This window comes from Thamnophis elegans, chromosome 7, assembly GCF_009769535.1.
Source record: "Thamnophis elegans isolate rThaEle1 chromosome 7, rThaEle1.pri, whole genome shotgun sequence".
Taxonomy (NCBI): domain Eukaryota; kingdom Metazoa; phylum Chordata; class Lepidosauria; order Squamata; family Colubridae; genus Thamnophis; species Thamnophis elegans.
The window spans coordinates 48,453,817-48,474,996 of NC_045547.1; the positions used below are offsets into that span (position 1 = coordinate 48,453,817).

Sequence of the window (21,180 nt, forward strand, 5' to 3'; positions counted from 1 at the left end):
CCAGGAGGACACCCAAATTGCGGGCTCTCTCTGAGGGGTGCAAACTTTCACCCCCCAGGCTAATAGATGGAGAGTCTGGACTGTCCTTGGGAGGAAACATCAATAGCCACTCGGTCTTGTCTGGATTGAGTGCCAGAGAAATGCAAGAAATGTCCTCCCATTCTTCCTATTTGTCACCTCCCACGTGGGTGCTCTCTTTCGTCTATGGTGCCAATTGTGACTCAAACACTTTGCCAAGGTTTTTGTCTTTGCCTATTCAGGAATAAATGTAAAGGTTCCCCTTACACATATGTACTAGTAGTTCCCGACTCTAGGGGACGGTGCTCATCTCCATTTCAAAGCCAAAGAGTCAGCGCTGTCCAAAGACATCTCTGTGGTCATGTGGCCGGCATGACTAAACACCGAAGGAACACGGAACACTGTTACTTTCCCACCAAAGGTGCTTCCTATTTTTCTACTTGCATTTTCATATGCTGTCAAACTGCTAGGTTGGCAGAAGCTGGGACAAGTAACGGGAGCTTACTCCGTTACACAGTGCTAGGGATTCGAACTGCTGAACTGCTGACCTTTCTTAGCCATCTTTAAGTGGGTAAGCCACTGAGCTTGTCGATCAGAAGGTCAGCAGTTCAGTGGTTTTAATCCCTAGCGCCGCATAACGGAGTAAGCTCCTGCTACTTGTCCCAGCTTCTGCCAACCTAGCAGTTGGAAAGCATGGAAAAATGCAAGTAGAAAAATAGGAACCACCTTTGGTGGGAAGGTAACAGCATTCTGTGTGCCTTTGGTGTTTAGTCATGCCAGCCACATGACCACAGAGACGTCTTTGGACAGTGCTGGCTCTTCAATTTTGAAATGGAAATGAGCATCACCCCATAGAGTCTGGAACGACTAGGACATATGTGTGAGGGGAACCTTTACCTTATTCAGTAATAAGTCTAATTTAATTCAGAGGAACAGCTGAGTGAGTTGCAGTCTAAAGTATTTAAGCTCGATCCCTATTTTTTAAAATTTATTTTTATCCTACCTTTATTATTTTTACAAATTCCATTAAAGGAGTGGAAATTATTTCCAAATGAACAGATTCAGGACTGTTCTCTGAGGTTCATAAATATGCCAAATAGCACATTTTCATGCTATAAATGTTTACTTTTACATTGGCTAAATAGTGGAATAAGTTTGGGTTTTTTAAATGTAAATATTGTATCTTCAGAAACTTTGCATCAAATTTCAGTATTTCTTCCTGGATATTTGATAGAGAATTGTTAAAGGAATGTTATGAGCATGAAGTAAGCCCTTTGTGGATGCTCTATTGGGATATTTTAACAATGTTATGTGCCATTCTGTAAATAATCCATACTACCGACAGAACCACAAACAGCCATGCAAAACCTCACTTGTAGCCCTGAATATTTTCTAGATCATTGCATGAAAATATGAATAAATGCTTATAGGAATGATGCCTACTGCTATAACAAAAGCAATGATAAGAAAGTATTAAAATTCACTCCTAAGAAAGCCATGATGAGGAAAAGGAATTTACTCTTCTTTTCCTCACCTAGCTAAAAAGATCAAGCTTAGATAGTTACCAGTGGCCTGCCACTGACACCTCGTTGTGCCATACAAATTTCATGATAAGGCTAATTGTTGTTTACAAGAGAAACATTTCATTTAAAAAAGTGTAAAAACTTAAAGCATTATCCCCATGTTGTTTTTTTATAAAATCAAAACCGTGCTTAACACATTTAAAGTAATCAATGAAAAAAATACAAATGTTTAAAGATATTGATCAAATAAAAATAGAAATCTGAGCTTCTTTTTCATGTGAATAAGGCTCAGTGACATAATTGCGCAATCTCTCTCTCTCTCTCTCTCCCTTTCTTTTAATCAGCATTAGATTATTCAAACCTCAGCTCACAAGCTTTGGCAACACTGTCCTCTGCTGAATATTCCCATTGGCATCCGTCATCTGTGCCAGATTAGTTCTCAGTTTTGAAGCTGAGTTTGAAGTTGGAGGTAACTTGGAAATGGATGTGATAGCACCAGTGCTTTCTGTGATTCTTTTTGCTGAAGTCTTCTCCCCAGTTGGCGGCTTTGGCAAACGTCTCCTTAGCCAGGGATGCCGTAAAGCCTGACTGGGTGTCATACGCAGCATTGGATCCCACTCTAAACACTGTTTCAAGAAATCGAGGAAGAGCGGATCATCACATCCTTTCAATGCACTCCCCCATTCTCTGCTCTCTGGGGCGCCACGCACTTTGCCCCGCCTGGAACGTCCACCATTAAGCACAACAGAACCATCTGACAAGGTAGTAATGGAACAATATCGGGGGTAGCCCTTGGAGCTCACAAAATTCTTTGCTCTTTTTGATGAATCCAGTAGTTTCCTGGAAGGCATACCCAAAAGTTCTATCATACAAGCCAGCTGATCTCCTTCATCTTCTCCTGGTAAGAGAGGATATCCTGTTAAGAGTTCAGCAAGAATGCAGCCCAGGCTCCACATATCTATTGGCATCCCATATCGAGCACCAAGGATGACTTCAGGAGCACGGTAAAAACGTGATTGGATATATGTATAGACGCGCTGGTGCTCATAACAGCTAGAGCCAAAATCAATCACTTTAATACCACTCCTACCCTGTTGTTTTAACAGAATGTTTTCTGGTTTAAGGTCACAGTGAATTATTCTGTTTTTGTGCAAAGCATCCAAGCACTGCAAAATGGAGTGGGCAAATTTGCGAACCAAAGGCAGGCTAAAGCCCTGAAATTTATTTTTCTTAATGAGCTCATAAAGGTTCATGCTCAGCAACTCAAATGTCATACATATATGGTTGCGGAATGTGAAGTTCTCCAGCATGTGTATAACATTCATGTTATTATCTTTATCCTGTTTTTTAAGGTGCTCCAGAATTTTAATCTCTTCTGCAGCTTGGCGGTGAAAACGCTTCTCATTTCTCACCATCTTCAGAGCAACATGTTGATGCATCTTGTGATCATATGCCTTTACCACTTGTCCAAAACTTCCTTTCCCTATAACTTTAAGAACTTCATATCTGTATGATATATGATCATGGGGTACTTGTACATAAGATCCCTGGTCATCATCATATCCACAATTGTTTGGACCACTAATGACACCTTGCCTTTTCTTTGCATTTGGACCCAAGAAATATATTTCAGGGTAGCTGAAGATCTCATGATGCTCAAAGGCTGTTAGCTTTTGCACGTATTGCTTCATTGCTTGATCGGGAGTCATGGGAGTAGCTTTTAACTTTCCTGGCCCTTCAGTAGATTTCAAGGAGTTGGAGCTTCCCTGACGCCTATGACAGCTCTCAAGTTGTCTATCTTGTACCACTGGCAGTCCTGATTTTGCTACTGTTGCAAGCCCATTTGGTTGTGTGGATAGAACTGTCCTTTTGTTACTATTATCTTCAAAGAGCTGTTGGATCTGCCCATGGCTGGTAACATGTAGATGCTCATTCATGGTGTGCTTATTTCCACCAACCTAAAATACAAAGCATGATTTTCTAGTTAAAAAACTGCATGCTGATAAAGGTTTCCAAAATTCTATAAAAAATAATATTAAATTAATTATGGACTTATATGATTTACATGTCCTTCTCTGTACATTAAGACCACTAACGATCCAGATCACTAGTGGATTTCTTCTGCTAGAGGAAACAACTTTGTGTGACCTTTCAAAAGCTTCTCTAGGATCATAGAACACTCCAAAATAGTAATTGATATTACTTTTGGAGTTTTTTTCCATAATAATAAATTATAGATCTAGATCCAATCCATTATACTTCAAATATCTTATGCACTGGCTTGACCTCCCATAGTCCTTTCCTCATTCTTGGCTATGTAAGCACATTATTAGTAACTCATTGGAAGCATTTCACATTAATACGTGTTGCTTCAAATTAACTCTCATTATAAATTCTAAAAAAACTACTAAATAAATATATAGCTTTAATAATGAATAGTAAACTCAATTTTCTTTTTAAAAGAAAATCACTGCACATATTTTAGTTCAGAAGTTTCAAATCAGGTTAGCTTATATCAAAATAACAGCATTCTGGCACACTCCTCCCCCAGGATCGCTGCTGAATGGTAAGGGAATTTTTTTCTCGTGCTGACAATCTCCTTTGGCAGCATTATTCCCTGGATATGAATGGGAAGACTTAGGAATGACCCAAGATGATTTTTGGATGGCTGTGGACCCCTCTTCCCAGGAAGAAGAATCTTAAAAGACTCTAGTTCCTCCCTCTGGGTGCGGCCATAAAGTCACCAGTCACCTATCCATTTTTTCTTCTGGGCGGATTGTTCTCTTAAGTAAACCTGGGTTAAGTACATTTTTGAAGTTTTTGTTTTGTTATGCTTTTTATCTTTAAAAGTTAACTGGTTGCATGCGATTTATTTTAACCCCTTGGTAACACGGTCCTGGAAGACATATTGCCAGCTCAGAAATAAGGCTCCTGAGTATCGCTTAGGAACATACATACATATAATAATATAACATGCTTTTCTTTTCCCCCTCTCATTTACATATATGATTTCTTTCTTTGCAACAGTGTTGCAAAATATTATACTTTAAAGAGAATCACAGAACAATAATTTATTTTTCCCAATTTATTCTTGTCATGTTCTGCCTTAATGTAGTCTTAAACCAGAGCCTGGATCACATACTTGTCCCATGATGATAAAAAAGTATTTTGCAAAGTAAGAAATACAGTGGGATATAAACTATGTAGCCAAGAGAAAGTCTGGAAAACTAAGCAACCTCTTAAATAAAACTTGTCAATGTTTAGCAGAAATGAAAATGAGAAAACAGTAGCTTTCCAGAGGTTGTTGAACATCAGGAGTAATTATGCTGGCTGGGGATGAATATCAGCATCTAGAAGGCATAGGTTCCACATTCTTAACACATAGAATACCTGTTAGAGATATATCTACTTCTTTAATCATATAGATGCCTCAATAAATATAGAACATGAAGAATGAACAGTCTCTCTGCTGATTTGTCTGACTAAATGTATTAATGCAGAAATCTGAGCCTATATATTATGTAAGTTTTCATAGGAACCCTGCTGAAACTATTCCTTTATGCAAAAAGTGCTGAAACTGACCTGGTTAGATGGTAAGATGCAGCATCAGCTCACTGTGTAATGATTCCTCTACTATCCTTCCCAATCTTCAGAGCAAAACAAACTACTGCCTTTCTTCCAAGAATAAGGCATATGAAGCAGCATAACTAAGAGGAAAGATAATCAACTGGCAAAGAGTACAGGGAGAAGGACCCAGATTTTTAAGAGGCACATTCTCAATAAGGATGAGGGTGTTGTTTTTTGCTTAACTGTTTGTCTAATGCAAGCATCCCCAACCCCTGGGCCAATGCCCACTACTAGGCTGTGGCCTATTTGGAACTGGGCCAAATATCAGGCCAGCACGCATGCATGTGCATGCAGCTCAACTTGTGCAAATGGTGAGCTGGTACATGTGCACACATGCAGTAAGTTTGAAAGAGAGTGTTGGGGGCGGAACCATGTTATGAAGCACCTTTTGGAAAACTAAAGTAAAATGGTGAAAGGGGTGCAGTATGCATCTGTCTGAAGTTACAATGGAAATATGCTACACAGAGTACCATTGTCCCTAGGAAAGGGAACAAGGAGCCACGGCTGCTTTCTAAGAATCTTCTAAAAACTCCATTTTGTTGGTTTACTAATTATTTTAAGGCATGGATAAGTATCTTGGGCCCCTCTGGAAGTTTCCAGAATAAAACTCCCAGTGCTCAATGATGAGAAATATAGCCTTGTCTTGAAGGCCTAAAATTTCCCATTCTTACACAGCTTTGTACTTAAATGCCTGTTTTGAATAATAATTTAGAAATAAACTTATATTCTCACTTTTATTAATTCAACAGGTAATCAGTGCAAGTAAGTGTACAGTTTACTCCCTATTTTTTTACAGTAGCTTGTTGGTGGGGATGTGGTTTTCTTCTTGTTAAGTCCTTGGTAGGGTATTATTTTCTGCTTAATTGTTTGTCTAGTGTAGGCGTCCCCAATCCCCCTGGCCTATTTGGAACCTGGCCACATGAGTAGCAGGTCAGTGATCTTGTGCGAGCAAGGAAGCGGGCACACATGCACATATATGTAGCTCAATTTATGCAAATTGAGCTGCGCGTCATCCCACTTTGGAAAAAAATACTTATGACCTGACCTCAAAGTTATGACTGTTGCACCACCCCGGTGGGCACATGTCACAATTTGGGCACTTGGCAATCAGCTCATATTTACAATGGTTGCAGGTATATCCTTCAACAGTAAGGATAAAAAAGATACTGGTGGGGGGACGGGGACTAATTTTGAATGAGGTCAGTATCTAAAACCTCAATCCAATTCCTGTTTTCTTACTTTCTCTCCCTTTTATATCTGTTTTAGTACCCTTTCCTTTCTTTCACTCTCTTCCCTCTACAGTTTGCCAGGAAAAAGTAAATTACTCTTGCAATTTTTTTAGTTGAGCCAAGGATGGATGTATAACTGCCCACCATAACTCTTTTTACAGTGTTTTCCTCCAAATTTAATTATCAAAAGAAAACTATTAATGGTTAGTAAATTAAAACATCTAGCTGCTTGTACCTTACTTAAGTAAGCATCCAAAGTACAGACAACATTACCATTGGTTTTCCCAATGAAAATGCATGCTGTCATCAGAAATCATATGACATTACAAATCCATATTATTTCCTACTATCGCTTTTGTACTACTTTAAATGCATAGTTATGAAAAGAGTTTCATTCAGATATGATACAAGTTAATCCTATATGGCTGGTGTAGAACAACTGTCCAGTTTAGACTTCTGGTTATTATTTTTCTTTTGCTCCCAACCACCAAATGACTGTATGCAACAATCTGTTTAAAAATTTGTATGGAAAAGAATCCCTCATTAGATAATTGGGCTCATGCTTTTGTAGTTACAAAATAATCTGGAGAAAAACAGTAGCAAAAATCTTGAAAAGGTCTCTACAAGTATTTATTTCTGTATCTCTTTTTTTCCAAGATTGTTCAAAGTAGCTACAGTTAGTCCTCGACTTATGCCACAATTGAGCCCAACATTTATATTGCTCAGTAAGACATTTGTTAAGTGAGTTTTGCCTCATTTTACAACTGTTTTGCCACAATTGTTAAATGAATCATTGCAGTTTTGAGCTAGTAACACAGTTGTTAAATAAATCTGGCTCCCCCATTGTCTCTGCCAGTTAGAAGGGTATAAAAAACAAGATCCCAGCACACTGCAATTGTCATAAATATGAATTAATGGCCAAGCACTGAATTTTGATCACATGACCATGGAGATGCTACAATAGTCATAACTGTGAAAAATGGTCATAAGTTATTTTTTTCAATGCTGTTGTAACTTTAAATGGTTACTAAATGAACTGTTGTAAGTCAAGGACCATCTATACTTACATCTATGTTGCTTCTCATGTAGCAGTATCTATAACAGTGATGGCTAATCTCTTTGTTGTTGGGTGCCAAAAATGCAAGGGCACCCATAATGCAAAATGTGCCCCCACATGTGCAGGGGCGCACAACCCTCCCCCATCTGCACCATATTACTTGCTTCCAAGCTGAGCTTGTTATTTTGGAAACAAACTTCCAGTTGGCCCATTCGGCCCATTTTTCGCCCTCCCCAAAATGATTGTTTCTGGTTTTTCTTTGTCCTGTCTGAATGCTTTACTAATCTTCTAAATAAGAGCATTTGCATCTTCTCAAAGTCCAGTGGTATCTAGATGTGCTTGACTACAACTTTCATTATGTTTTGTTAACACAATCTTGGATGGAGGTGATCTGAATTATATTCCAGTATGCCTGTGAGATGCAGGTTGGTGTATTCAATATAGATATTTTGTTCCATGCCTCCCCCTTTTCTTTTTTAAAAAAATAAGTACTATAATTAATTGTAAAGTTTTTTATTTTATTTTCTGATAAATCTGGGTGCAAAGCAGGGAAAATGTAGACAGGCCCCTGTAATTCGTATTGATAATTTGCTGTTGGTGCTCTTTCCAAATACCACTAAAACAAATGTGCTGCAATTCAGACTTATTCATCTCAAATATTTTACTACTCAGGGTATGAATGCTTTTCATATGAAGGAGAAAAGATGGTTCCAAGTGTGCATAGAACATATAGGAAACTCAAGTCTTTTCCTGGGATCTCATTGTAGCTGCAAAGAGTAGCCTCATAAGCACAGGGGGAAGTGCAGTTGCTTTAATGAGTTATATGTGCAACCTTGGAAGTTTTTTTCCATTCAACTCAAAAGCACCGCACAAACCCTTTTGTTAGCCAGTTACATGCAAAAATGCAAATCACTCATCTCTATCCTAAATGACAAAATGATCTAGAAATTATAACCAATTATATAGAAAAACCAAAAACTTTATTCTGTCAATTTTAGATTTGCAAAGGCAATAATTTTCTCTTCAAATATATTTATGTTGAAAGGTGCTGGTTTGTACTGACTATATCATATGTTGGTCCCACTGAAATGACAAACATACCTCACTGATTTCAGAATGACCAAAATATGACTGTTACTTGGATCAAATATGTTGTCCTTTCTTGAATGTCCAGAATGGGCCACAAAGAACAAAGTTACCAGAAAAACATTAACTCAATATGGTTGCCTTCTACAATGAATATCATCACATAAACATATTACATTAAGGTTAAGGAAATTTGGGTTTAAAATCCCAGTTAGCCATAAATGATGATATGGATGGTGATAATTAATATGGGTTGGATGCAAATTTAGGCAGTTGCAATGAGGCAATGAAGGTCCATTCCTTGCAATAGCAATGACTGAGGCAGTCTATCAAAAATTGTGCTTGGATCAATTTTGGAGAATCCCCTATACCGCTCTACTGCCTTCCCAATTCATCACTGTATCATTTTCAGGGATGGAAGTGGGGCATGGGAAGGAGAAGGCAAGTAGTTCCTTTCTACCAAACTTTTTGCCATACATCTAAGTTTAGATTCAATAATATCTATAATACTTATCAGCACCAATAAGTGGTTTAAATGAATACATCCTAATCAGTGATGGAGAATCTTTTTTGGCTCGCGTGTCAAAAGGGGGGAGTGTAGGGGGGTCATGCATGGGTGTGCCACACCCATAATGCAATGCGTGACCCCAGCATGCATGCACGCATGACCAGCGCTCTCCTCATTTTTTGCATGCTTTTATTGCCCTTCCCAGGCTCCAGAGGCTTTAAAGGAGCCTGGGGAGGATGAAAACAGCCTCCCCCCACCACCGGAGTCCCTCCAGAGGCTTCAGGAGCTTCCCTGAAGCCTCTGGAGCACAAAAAAATGGACATACTCCCAAACCGGAAGTTTGGGAATAGACGTCTGGTTTGCTTGTAGGGCTGGTTTCAGTCCTCCGGAGCCTTCAGGAGCCTCCCAGAGGCTTCCCTGAATGCTCCGAAGGGTGAAAAACAACCCTATGAGCAAACCAGACGTCCATTCCCAAACTTCCGGTTTGGGAGTATGTCCGGTTTTTTGTGCTCCAGAGGCTTCAGGGACCTTCAAGAGGCTTCCCTGAAGGCTCCGGAGGACGACAAATGACCCTACGAGCAAACCAGAAGTCAAGTACATAGGGCCATTTTTAGTCCTCCGGAGCCTTCAGGGAAGCCTCTTGAAGGTCCCTGAAGGCTACGAAGGACTAAAAACGGCCCTACGAATAAACCGGAAGTGACTTCTGGTTTGCTCATAGGGTTGTTTTTCACCCTTTGGAGCATTCAGGGAAGCCTATGGGAGGCTCCTGAAGGCTCCGGAGGACTAAAAATGGCACTACGAGCAAACTGGAAGTCCGTTCCTAAACTTCCAGTTTGCCCATAGGGCTGGTTTTTTGTGCTCCGGAGGCTTCAGGGAAGCTCGTGAATCCTCCAGAGGGCCTCGGGAGGGGGGGAGCTGTTTTTTCCTATAAAACCTCTGGAGCCTGAAATGGCCTAAGAAAAAGGCTGGTCAGCTGGCCAGTGCATGCATGTGAGCTGGCCAGCTGACAGGGCAACACCTCGTGTGCCCTGACAAATGCCTCTGCATGCCGCCTGTGGCACGCGTGCCATAGGTTCACCATCCCGGCCATAAGAGATGTGGTAACTTAATTCACATATTGTATAGCCCCTATTTATTGTCTTTTTGCCTTATTATCTTGGATTTAGTAAACCATGGCTATTACTCAGAATTATGTGCATTTATTCAATGAGCTAAGATTGAAACAAATTGTGTTTAGCATAATTGCAAACTCCTGACATACGTTGTAACAGAGTTTCAAATGACTGTGGGTTAGCAGAAGCAAACCAATCATTATGATTTGTAAACCATAATACAACTTATTATACAGTACTCAACCTATGACCACAATTGAGCCAAACTTTAAGTTGCTAAGTGATAAATTTGTTAAATGAGTTTTGCCCCATTTTATGACATTTTTTTGTCTGATTTGTTAAATGAATCTCTGCAATTGTTAAATTAGTAACAGGGTTGTTGTTAAGTGAATTGGGTTTCCTCATTGACTTTGCTTGTCAGAAGTTTGCAAACGCTGGTCACATGACCCCAGGACACTGCAACCATCATAAACATGAGTCAGTTGTCAAGCATCTGAACGTAAATCACATTACCATGTGGATGCTCAACAGTCATAAGGATGAAAAGTAGTCATAAGTCATTTTTTTCAGTGCCATTGTAATTTCAAACCATCACTTAGTGAACTGTTGTAAGTCGGGGACTGCCTGTATATGGTTCAGTGATTTGTGTGAATTCAGGCAGCTATGATTTATTCAGTTAACAAGGGTAAAAGGAACAATGGTATAAGGTAGTGCTTGTATATAAACAGTGCAAGGAAGGTTCTTTTTATTGTCATACTTGACTTCTCATAGTTGGACTTTTTTTGCCATATATAAAGGATTTTCTTAAAAAAAATAAGTAATCAGTAATAATTGGTTTTTAAAAATTAATCAGATTCCTTTTAAAATAAAATTCAAAGGAATTCATTATAACAGGGCAATAAACTCTGTAATATGAGCAACAAAATTAATATAATTTAATGTTATATTATGTGAAGAAAAATACTAAACACATTTCTTTTGTCTACCAGGGTAAGTAAAACATTTTGTGTATGAAGGAGTCCATGCCAGAACAGCTGTTTTTGGGTGGTTTGATTAAGAATTGAAAGCGTGTGTTTCCATGCATAGACCATAATGGAACTGTTTTGCTTCAACTAGGAGCAGCAAGAGCTGCAAGGAAAATGCCCAGGATATGGAAGGAAGAAACGAGGGGAGGGACAACACTGGGAAGACTGGGAGTGGGGGCAGAGGGATGTATCGGACTGGGATATTAGCAATGGGAGATCAGAGGCGGGGGGCGGGGGGGAAGTGTAGGTTAGTAGAGTGGCAGGCAGCCCATCAGGATAGGCTGTGCTGGGACACTGGCAGCAATAGAGGGGTGACAAGGAAGATGCTGGGAAGATTGGGAAAAAGATGACTGGGTGAGGATATACAATGCAGTTGAGAAGAAGCAAAGAAGGTCCTGGGAAATTGGAGGCAGGTGGTGTAGTAGAACAGTCCAGGGACAGCAGTAGGAGTAGTGAAGGAGGGGGAGGAAGGAAAAGAAAGAAGGCAATGGGAAGATGATGGGTGGGATATACCATCATGGGAGCCACTGAGGGGGAGAAGTGGAGATCTTCCAGCCTTGTCCTATTTGCCTGCCTAACTCAGAACAACCAAGGCTTTCAGCACTTGGGTAACCATTTGTCAGAACCTCTGGAATGCACTGGTTTGTTCCAGCTCAAGTTCCAAGTATTTGTCCACTTTCAGTCTCTACAGACCAAATGAGGATCAGGTAATTAGGTTAACTTTTTTATGTAATCGGGATCCCTATGGAATGGGGAGGAATAAAATAACTTCAGTGGTTAGGCATAGTAAATTGTTTTCAATAAATAAATGAATGATTTATCATGTCTTATTCTCCCTTCCGATGGATAACTGGATACAGACCACTAAGGCCAACTGGAAGCAAAATGTTACAAAATATTGAATCAGATTGGGGAGGAATGGAAAGGGAATGGGGAATCCCTGAAAAGAACATTGTCAATGGAAAGGGAAAAACTAAATAGGAATAAAATGATGTCAAAATTCTATGTGATATATAGATCATGATCTCCTATTCAACGAAATGACAATAAATATTAGTATAATCTATTATCTTACATATCCTTGTGTACTTTCCACTTTATGCCTTCTAATGACAGTTTCATGATTTTTATTCTCCTATTGTGAATGCAACTGCTAGTCAAATGAAAAGCATTCACATTTTTTCCCATGGAAAAATATTATGTGGCTCATTTCCACTGCTCTTTGCCTCTAAAAAAATCTAGGCAATTGTTATAGCTTAATTATGTGCATATTCAATTGGAAATAAATCCCACATTGAGCAACAGATATTCTGAATAAATGAACATGGGATTGCAGTTTTAATCCTAAACAGTACTACTTACTTGCATTTATAGAAAAAAAAAGAGATTGTTACAATTGCTATCCAGGATCAAAATCTGTTCTGTGTTTCCACAAAAGCATAACTCTTCAATAATATTATAATAAATGTACCATAAATGATCTAAATCCAGAAGTTTTAGATTGTGTTTTTAGGTTGTATAGAAGGGTGATTTAATTGCAATCTGAAGTATTTATGTTATAGTAACAGGTACGGTAATTATATATTCTATTTCATAAATATTTTATATAAGAAAACTGTTGCTACCTGCATATATGTTAAAATAAATTAATTTTGTTGTTTTGAATCATTTATTAAATAAAATTAAAACATGATCTGGCAACACCAAAAACATCTCACTCGGTACAAGCATATTGTAAATGATTTAAAGATAATGAGGAAACTGTTATGTGCTTAGACTGAATAATGTTAAGTCTTATTTTGACTAGGTTGGTTTGGGCTGATGTAAAAATTCATTCTCTATAGTTTATAAAACAGAATTTCTTTCTTTTTACATTCAGGTCACAATGACAGCAACAACAGAATCCATGACTTAAAGCTACAAGTGACCATCCATTAACGAGATTTAGGAACACCTCATTATAATCTCGGGTATCAAACTCCTATCAGCCATACAGTACAATGATCAGAGGTACTGGTAGTTTTTGCTGTTACTATTGCTGCTGTTATTTCAATAACTTCTTGAATCTTGGGATTCTAGTTTAGACAAAGTCCCCCCCTCTCTCTCCCTCCCTCCCTCTCTCTTTCTCCCTCCCTCCCTCCGTCTTCAAATCAGTGTTGATTCCTGGTAACTGCCTGGACAACTCCCTGCAATTTTTTGAGCAAGATTTCAGAACCACTTCCTGCTAACTATAACTGAAAGAAAATGAGTGGCCCAAAGTCACCCACCTGGCTTTATCCCTAAAGCAGGACTAGAAGTCACACTCTCCTGGTTTCTAGATTGAGGCCTTATACCAAATAGGTTTTCTTAGACAAGGCCTACCTTGTTTTCTTTTACAATTTGGATCTGTTGCAGATTTGTTACTGAGAGCTGAGTAGAGTTTGTTGATTATGGATTTGGCAGCTTCTTTCTATTCGACACCTCACCTTCAACTTGAACATCTGCCTCAACAGATGACAGTCACCACAAAGTGTCCTCACACCAAAGCAATAGATCACATATTCCATGTTAATCGCCATCAGATAGCTGTCTTTTTAAAAACAGTTAGGCATTATGCTGAGATATTAGAGTAAGTCCATGTGTGTAATGTTTTCTGAAATGGCTCAAGTGTTTTTCAATTTAGTACACCGGCAAAGAGATAAAAGAAAAAAAATTCCTCAGGACTGAGGGAAAGGTTTCAACAATGGCATTCAAAAAGAATGCCTTCACACAAACTTTCTCATAAATATCACTGAGAACAATGAGCATAAAACAATACAATTGTCCAGAGGGAAAATAGGTACTGTACTATTCACAACTAGAAGAGAGAATATAGGGGAAGTCATTACTTGAGTACAGTAAGTGCTTTAAATGCAGGAGAACCCAAGGATTTTGTGTTGGGCCAGCAACTGAAGTCCTGAAGCACATAAATCTTCACAGGACTGGGCTAGATGAATCAGTGAGCAGGCTCTGTTTCAGACAACACCTTATGTAAACAAATAGATGCAGAATGACATCTTTGTGTGATTGTACCAAAAGCAGTGGAGAAGAAAGAAATAATGACCCACCCTACTGATTTATGATCTTAATAAAGATTTGATTTGATTTGATTTTGATGATCCTTTTTAACTAAACCCCAACTAGGATTCTGCCCACTGGATCAAGGGTAAGTAGGAAAAAAGAGCCGAATTAGAAATGAATGTCATGAAGTATAGCAACAAAGAAACAGAAGAGTATGAAACTTGATCAGCTATTCAGTGAAGTAAGTTGGAAGTTACATTGTAATGGAGATGGTAAGATCTGGAAAGAAGCTGTGTAGCCTGAGTTCACTCCATTTGTACAGCCATCAAGACATCTGCTTAGTAGCACAATTGCCATAAATAGAAAACAGAAGCCACCCCCTACTATACAGTACATACACTTCCATACACATGCTCACTTGAGCATCTGAAAAATCTTCCATTGTGTCTTCAAACTCTCAAAGAGTCTTATTTAGGAGACAAATGAAGAACCTATCAAGGTTTTTCATCCAGGAAGAACCTATCCCACTAAAGAGACAAAGCTTACTTTTATATAAGGGAAAGTTTGTGTTTCATAATGTATTTCCTTGCGATAGTCTTTCCGAATGTGCATATCTAGGGCAAACATATATCAACATGGTCAGATTATTATGTAAGATGAGCTAAACATATTGAAAAGTGGTGAGAATAGCTCACAGAAAACTGATAATAATAGGATTCTGAGACAGTTAAGAAAACTTGGGAAAATCGAGTTCATGTTTACATGTTATTTATTCTTTTTGAATTAATTATCAATGCCTTCCTGATTTGGTTTACAACTAGCTATACAATGGTTATAACCTTTTCAATGGATTTATGCAACAGGTATATAACTTGTTCATGCACATTTTAAAATATTTTTGTTAGATTGATATCCTGTTTTTTATCCATAAGCTTAGCCACATTAGCCACAACACCACATAAGGTGTGTTTTGAACCAATTGAAGGTGGTTTTGAATCAAAGCCTCCCCCATTGCCAGTCCAACAACACATTGCTTGTCATACACTTATACATTTACATCTACTTATGCATACATACGTAGTAGCACGTCTGATGAGACAGCATTTCTTAACTGCTTCTAGCCACATAAGTTCAATTCCTGTGAATATGTGCATAGTAATATTACTAGATTCTAAAGCTGATAATGAACACCATGGGAGCATATGAAATCAGTGCAGCAATAAATATAGGAATTCATATAGCTTTTCTCTTTTGTTGTAACCCCTTCTCAATACATGCAAGTTTAACTAGATTAATTCTGCTACTGATTTTTAGGATAAGTGTTCAATACAAAGTATATAAGCTAATAAAAAGAGACAAGGCAGATTGTTTGTCCTCTTCCCACAGCAACAACCAGTTTTCCATGCCTATTGCAGAAAAAGAGCATTTCAGGTAAAGGAAATGCCATTCGTAAGTAAGTGTGATTCCTAAAATCTTATGGTATTTTTGAAGTAATGATTTTAATGACAATTAAGAATGTGTAACCATCTTCCAATTTTGTCCAGCTAGATCTACGGTATAAGCATCTATAAGGTTCCAGTGGATCTATAAGTTCCCCCAAAAAGAAGCTTATTTGAATTAAATGTAAAGGATTCTTTCATATGAAATGCAAATTATGTTTTTTAAGTTCAAAGTTGATGTTAAATAATGTCCACCCAGCTATCTATATATTCAAGTGTATTTTTCTTCAGTACCTCTAAATTATGCCTGGATAGGTCCATCTCTAGTAGTAAAATGGCAATGAATGGAAGTGAGAAACCACAGCCCTTTAAACAATACCTCCAAAAAACACCTGTTATCTAGTTAGATTGTAATGGTCACTCAGCTTCCCATTAAATGCCTGTGCACTTGTACCCCTGGAAAGAGGCCATTCTTCTGAGTTACTCTGATAATTAAGGGAACACTTTTAATTTCTCACTTTGAGGAAAAAGCATTCTTAATCACAAAATGAAGTGCTTTTTAAAGTCATAAAAAAAGAACTAACCACCCAACAGACTGAACAGAAATGCTGAGAAGCTTATTAAAGAAAAAAGTGAGTGGTATATATCTTTCTCAATCTTGGGTCCTCTGGCTCTGTGTGTGTGTGTCTGTGCGTGTGTGTGTGTTGTATATATCACATTTATATACTATAAACATAAAATATAATTTTCTATATATTTTTATTTATCAGCACAAATAAACATACATACATACATACATACATACATACATACATACATAGTTGGTTACAATGACCTGTTGTCCAGGCATGGCAACTTCTCATTTTGTTTCCTTTCCTTTTATTTCCACAGAGCTCAACTTGCATTAGCCTTCCAATATCAATAACTCAGAGACTTATTTCTCATTTGAGAAGCATGAACAACAGTGCCTACCTATGACCCTCCCGGGGAGGAAGGCAGGGAATCCCATATTTACATCCTCATACAACAACATGGAACTACCATTAATTGCATTTCATCAACTTCCATCACCTAATTTGAACATTCCCTGGTAGGAAATTCTTAAGTGGCTCTAAAAGTTGCCTTTCCTTCTCCTTAGCCCAAATACCTGCTGAAACCAGACGGGGAGCAGGACCAGGACCTGCTGAGACATGCCGGGGTAATTAAGAGGGCTTCTCCATAACCAGCTGGTTTGGCCTTCGCTCACCCATTCACAGATCCTACTCAGACAGGCTGGCTGGCAGCCTGACTGTGCCTAGCACATTGATTGCTATTAATACCCGGGAGAGGAGGAGCAATGGGGGTGGGATGCCAAAGGCAGGGGGACGGAAGGGGGCTTAAGGGGCCGGCCCAGGATTTGGAGCCGAGGAGGAGAAGGGCGGATCAGCAGGAATTGAGGGGTTAAGAGATCATCCGCGTCTTCTCGCAAGCCAGACCTTTCCCCAACCCCTCCCTTGACCCACCATCTCACCGTGTGGGCTGCGCTGCTGGACTTCAGCGGCGGCAAAGCGATCGGGGACGGCGGTCCGATCCCAGCGCCCGTCCGGGAAGTTCGTCCAGCCCCGATCCCTGGGGAAGACTGGAACTGGCGGCTGCTTTCTCCTCCTCCTCCCCTGCTCCCTGCGGGGGGAGGCAAAAGACACCAGCTGAAAACGACGGGGGTCGAGCAGGGTCCGGATCGAAGACAACGGGGGGCAGAGGGAATGAAAACGGGCGCCGAAATTGTCCCTTCCCCAGCGCCCCTCCTCTTGTTCCCCCGGCCGCCATGGCAATCTTGTCTGAGGGATCGGCAGGAGTTGATCCCAAACGAGGCGTCGAAGCGGGGCGGGGGGACACCTCAAGGATGTCCACAAAGGGGGAACTCGCTCGCCCATTAACCCAGCTAAACCTTCCACCCATGCTTGGCCCCCAACATTTCAGAGCCTAAAGGGGAATCCGATCTGGCCGCCAATGGAGGAGTTTTGCAGTCCTCATCCAATCCAGCCTGCCCGCTGCCTCTTGCGAAAGGGAACGAGAACTGGGCTGTGCTCCCACAGCCACGACTCCCCCGCTAGACCATTTCTAAACAAAATCAGCGCAAGAAACGCTTCTTCTCCGGCACGTTTGCCTCAACTTGCCCGTTCTCACGCCGAGAAGCTTGTCAATCACGAGAAGCTCCAGGAATCCCTCCAGAAGATTTGAAAACGGGGGTTGAAAGTCAGGCCGTTCGAGGCTACCCGCTTTGGCCAGAGGGGCTTCGGCCGGGGAGGGGGCCGCTTTATCTTTGACCCAGAGGCGTGCGCTCTCTCTCCCACCCCCTCGGGCTCTGCCTCTCCGGCCTTGGGGTGGGAGGAGGGGACCGGGAGAGATCCCGGGGGGAAAGGCGGCCAGGGGGCGAACCCGCTTCGGCTGCGGCTAGGTCTTTCCTTACTTACCGGCTGGGCAAGCGGCGGCCGAGGCAGCTCCACCGGCACTAACCGCAGCGACGCTGGCGGCAGACGGTTTCCTGGTGGTTAACATGGCCGCTGACGGGGAGGGAAAGGGGAATACATTTCAGGGCTGCCGCGACTTCTCCGGATCGCGGCCGCCTCTGGGGTTCGGCCTCCGCGACCGGCGGTCCCCACCGTCTTTCCGAAGGCAGCCGTCTTCCAGAAAAGAGCAGCTACGCCGGGCAGCCGCACGTCCCTCCGCGGCATCCGTCGCCGCCGAGCCCGGGCCCGCCGGGCACCAGCTCTCCTTGATCCCAGCCCCCGCTGCCACCGCCTCTTCCTCGTCTTCCTTCTCCAGCGGTTCCAGAGACGGCGGCGGCAGCAGCAGGAACGCCGCCGCCGTCCCCCGCCCGAAACGCATCACCTCGCCAGTTTCCAGGATCCCCGGTCCCTCCCGTTAAACAACAGCGGTGGAGGAACAGAAAACAGCCCCCTCCGCCCACCCAGCCACCCCGCTTCCTCCCCTCCCTTCGGAGGGACGGGCACAGACCGCCGGCCTCTCCCCTCCCCCTCCCTCCCCGTTCTCCTTTTGCCCTCTCCTCCCACGCAGCCGCGCGAGCCCGTTCAGACGCCCCTGCGCGCCCCCCACGACACTTTCGCTTTTTAAAAAAAATGGGCTTGAGGCTCCGCCAAAACCAGTCTCCGCCCCACGGCGCTGTCGGCCGGGAGCCTGTCTGGGCCCTCCTCCTCCCCCCCGAGGACTGCAGCTGTCCTCAGCTCGGATGAGCAGCAGAAGCGACCCTCCCCTCTTCAGAAAAGCGGGAGGGGACCCAGGAAGAGAGAAGGAGCGCAGGCCCTGCAATGGCGATGCTGGAGGATCCTTCCACCATCACCCCTCCCGGGCAGAGGAGTTCAGATGGCCAGCTCCCTCCTCATGTTTAATGCACCCTCGCCTAGAGCCAATATGTCGGAAATCTCAGCCATTTCGGCCTCTAGTCTTGTTTCCATGGCCTTTAGTGCAAAGAGAGGCTTGTCACCTGCCATGTACTCTTATTGGTGGGACATAACAATTTCTACCCCATCCAGCTTCTCTCAGAAATTTCCTCCACCATGGCATTCTTGCAAAGGGAAGCCTTCCTTTTTTGAGATAAAAGGGAACACCAAAGAAAAGAAGAGAATAGGAAAGTAATGAAAGATAATACAGATGACACTAAAGAAAGGGAAGAAAGGAAGAAAGAAATGGAATGCTCTCAGGTTATGGACAACAGTTGCCATAAACCCTATTGGGCCATTGTACTTAAGAAGCATGGGAGTTATAGCTGAAGACACCTGGAAAACATTAAGCCAACAATCCCCATTTAAGGAGAAACAGAACTGCAAATGCTTTTAAGTGAAGGCTAAGATCACTGAAGTGGAGAATGTATTTGAAAATGTGCTTTGTACTGCAGTTTTTCAGTGATAAGAAATTCTTAGAAAAGAATGGAACTTCTCTTCCAAAATCACTAATCTCACTACTGTATGTCCTTAATGTTCCTTTTTAAAAATAAAACAGATGTGATAGTGATGAAAACAAATGTCTTTTGGGGGTGATGGACTTATATCTCTATGGTTAAAACAAACTCCTCCTTAGAAAGCAAGAAGCAAAACACTCCTTTTGACTTGTGGCTTCTGTGCCTTGCTGACTGCAGATATTTGTGTACGCGGAAACATTTCTGTGCAGAGCAGAGTTCAGAGCAGAAAAAGATGAGATGAAGCTGGTAAATAGCTGGCAGGGGAAGGAAGAGAACATTAGAATTTAGTTACAGTACAGTTTTTAATGAGAGGTTTTCTCTTTTGAAGAAGAAAATGAGAGTGTCAACATAAGTTTTGTTTCTGTAGCCAACTCCAATTTCTACCATACAGAAATAAATGTGCACACAGTGATAGTTTATGCTACCATGCAAGGAGTGTGTGTGTGTGTTTGTGTGTGTGTGTGTGTTTGTGTGTGTGTGTGTGTGTTAAACTAACAGATAACAGCTGTGGGAGTAGTAGTCAATGTAGGGCCAGGATTCCAGTATCAGAGGGTAACAAATGTGTGCTGAATTAACGTCTCAAATGAAAGAAACAGCTGCCTTACCCAGATAGGTACAGCATGAGGCCAATACATGAATAGGATTCTTGAAGAAATAAAAAATGCCAACATTATTTTTTTATTAATAAAGTTTGACCACTATGTAATTTGTCAAAATATGTTCAAAATGCATGTCATGCATAAAAACGGTTCTCACTCAAAGACAATATGCTTGCAGAATACCTTTTAAAAGGAAAGATTAAGTCTTGTGGTTCTTGTATTTACTCAGTTGGACAAAAAATGTATATGAATATTTTCATACACAATTTCAGTATACAATTGTCCTTACAGTGGCCTGCAGCTTCCCTGGATTCCCACAGGGCAGCTGAATCCCAAGCTGAGGAAGGCATTGTAAAGAAAGTTCTCCAACTGGGCATTCTCAGCCTGAGAAATGGGGGCAGCCAGGGAGGTTTCAGTATGATTTTATTTTTATTTAAAACATTTATATTTTAACAAATCTAAGACATAATAGGAAATAAAAACATGAACTTTCAATAATGACCTAAATCAAAAATACCAAGCTGTAAGAAAAGAAGATGAAAATTCTTTTGCAAAAGAAAACTTTTGGGAAATGAAAGTAGATTTTGAGATCAATTTTGGCACATAATTTTAAACTATTCCAAAGCCCCCTCCCCCAATTTTTTTTACACAGCTATTGTTCAAAAAAAATACGGAGACCTGGAACAAAACATTTCAAAGTCTTAAGATATTTCAAGCTTTTAATGTCTTCTGAAATATGTAAATTTAATAATAATTGGACACTCATTAATAGTATCAGAGTTAACCCAGGGTAAGAAGGGCAGCCAATAAATTTTGCAAACAACAAATAGTTGATAATGCTGCTGTCCTCACTTGGTTTAAATTTTAGAGCAGTGTAAAATTTGTCATGAGCCATTCTGTTGTAGATACGTTTTTTTAATATACGGAATGATGACAATCAAACGGACATCAGGTTTGCCA

General features: G+C 40.8%; 1 protein-coding gene across 2 annotated transcripts; it reads right to left on the reverse strand.

The window, feature by feature from the left end:
* Positions 1-851: 851 nt before the first annotated feature.
* On the reverse strand, positions 852-19,388 carry DYRK2 (dual specificity tyrosine phosphorylation regulated kinase 2). Of its 2 annotated transcripts, none has more exons than XM_032221824.1 (3): positions 18,117-19,388; positions 17,174-17,322; positions 852-3,499 (listed from the first exon to the last, which is right to left on the reverse strand). In XM_032221824.1, exons 1-3 carry the CDS (start codon positions 18,199-18,201, stop codon positions 1,904-1,906), a joined length of 1,830 nt encoding a protein of 609 aa, XP_032077715.1. In that variant the 5' UTR covers positions 18,202-19,388; the 3' UTR covers positions 852-1,903. The 2 variants fall into 2 exon arrangements, with proteins under 2 accessions (XP_032077715.1, XP_032077716.1); XM_032221825.1 differs by lacking the exon at positions 18,117-19,388 and adding an exon at positions 5,124-5,248 and having other exon boundaries at positions 17,174-17,248.
* Between the last annotated feature and the right edge of the window lie 1,792 nt (positions 19,389-21,180).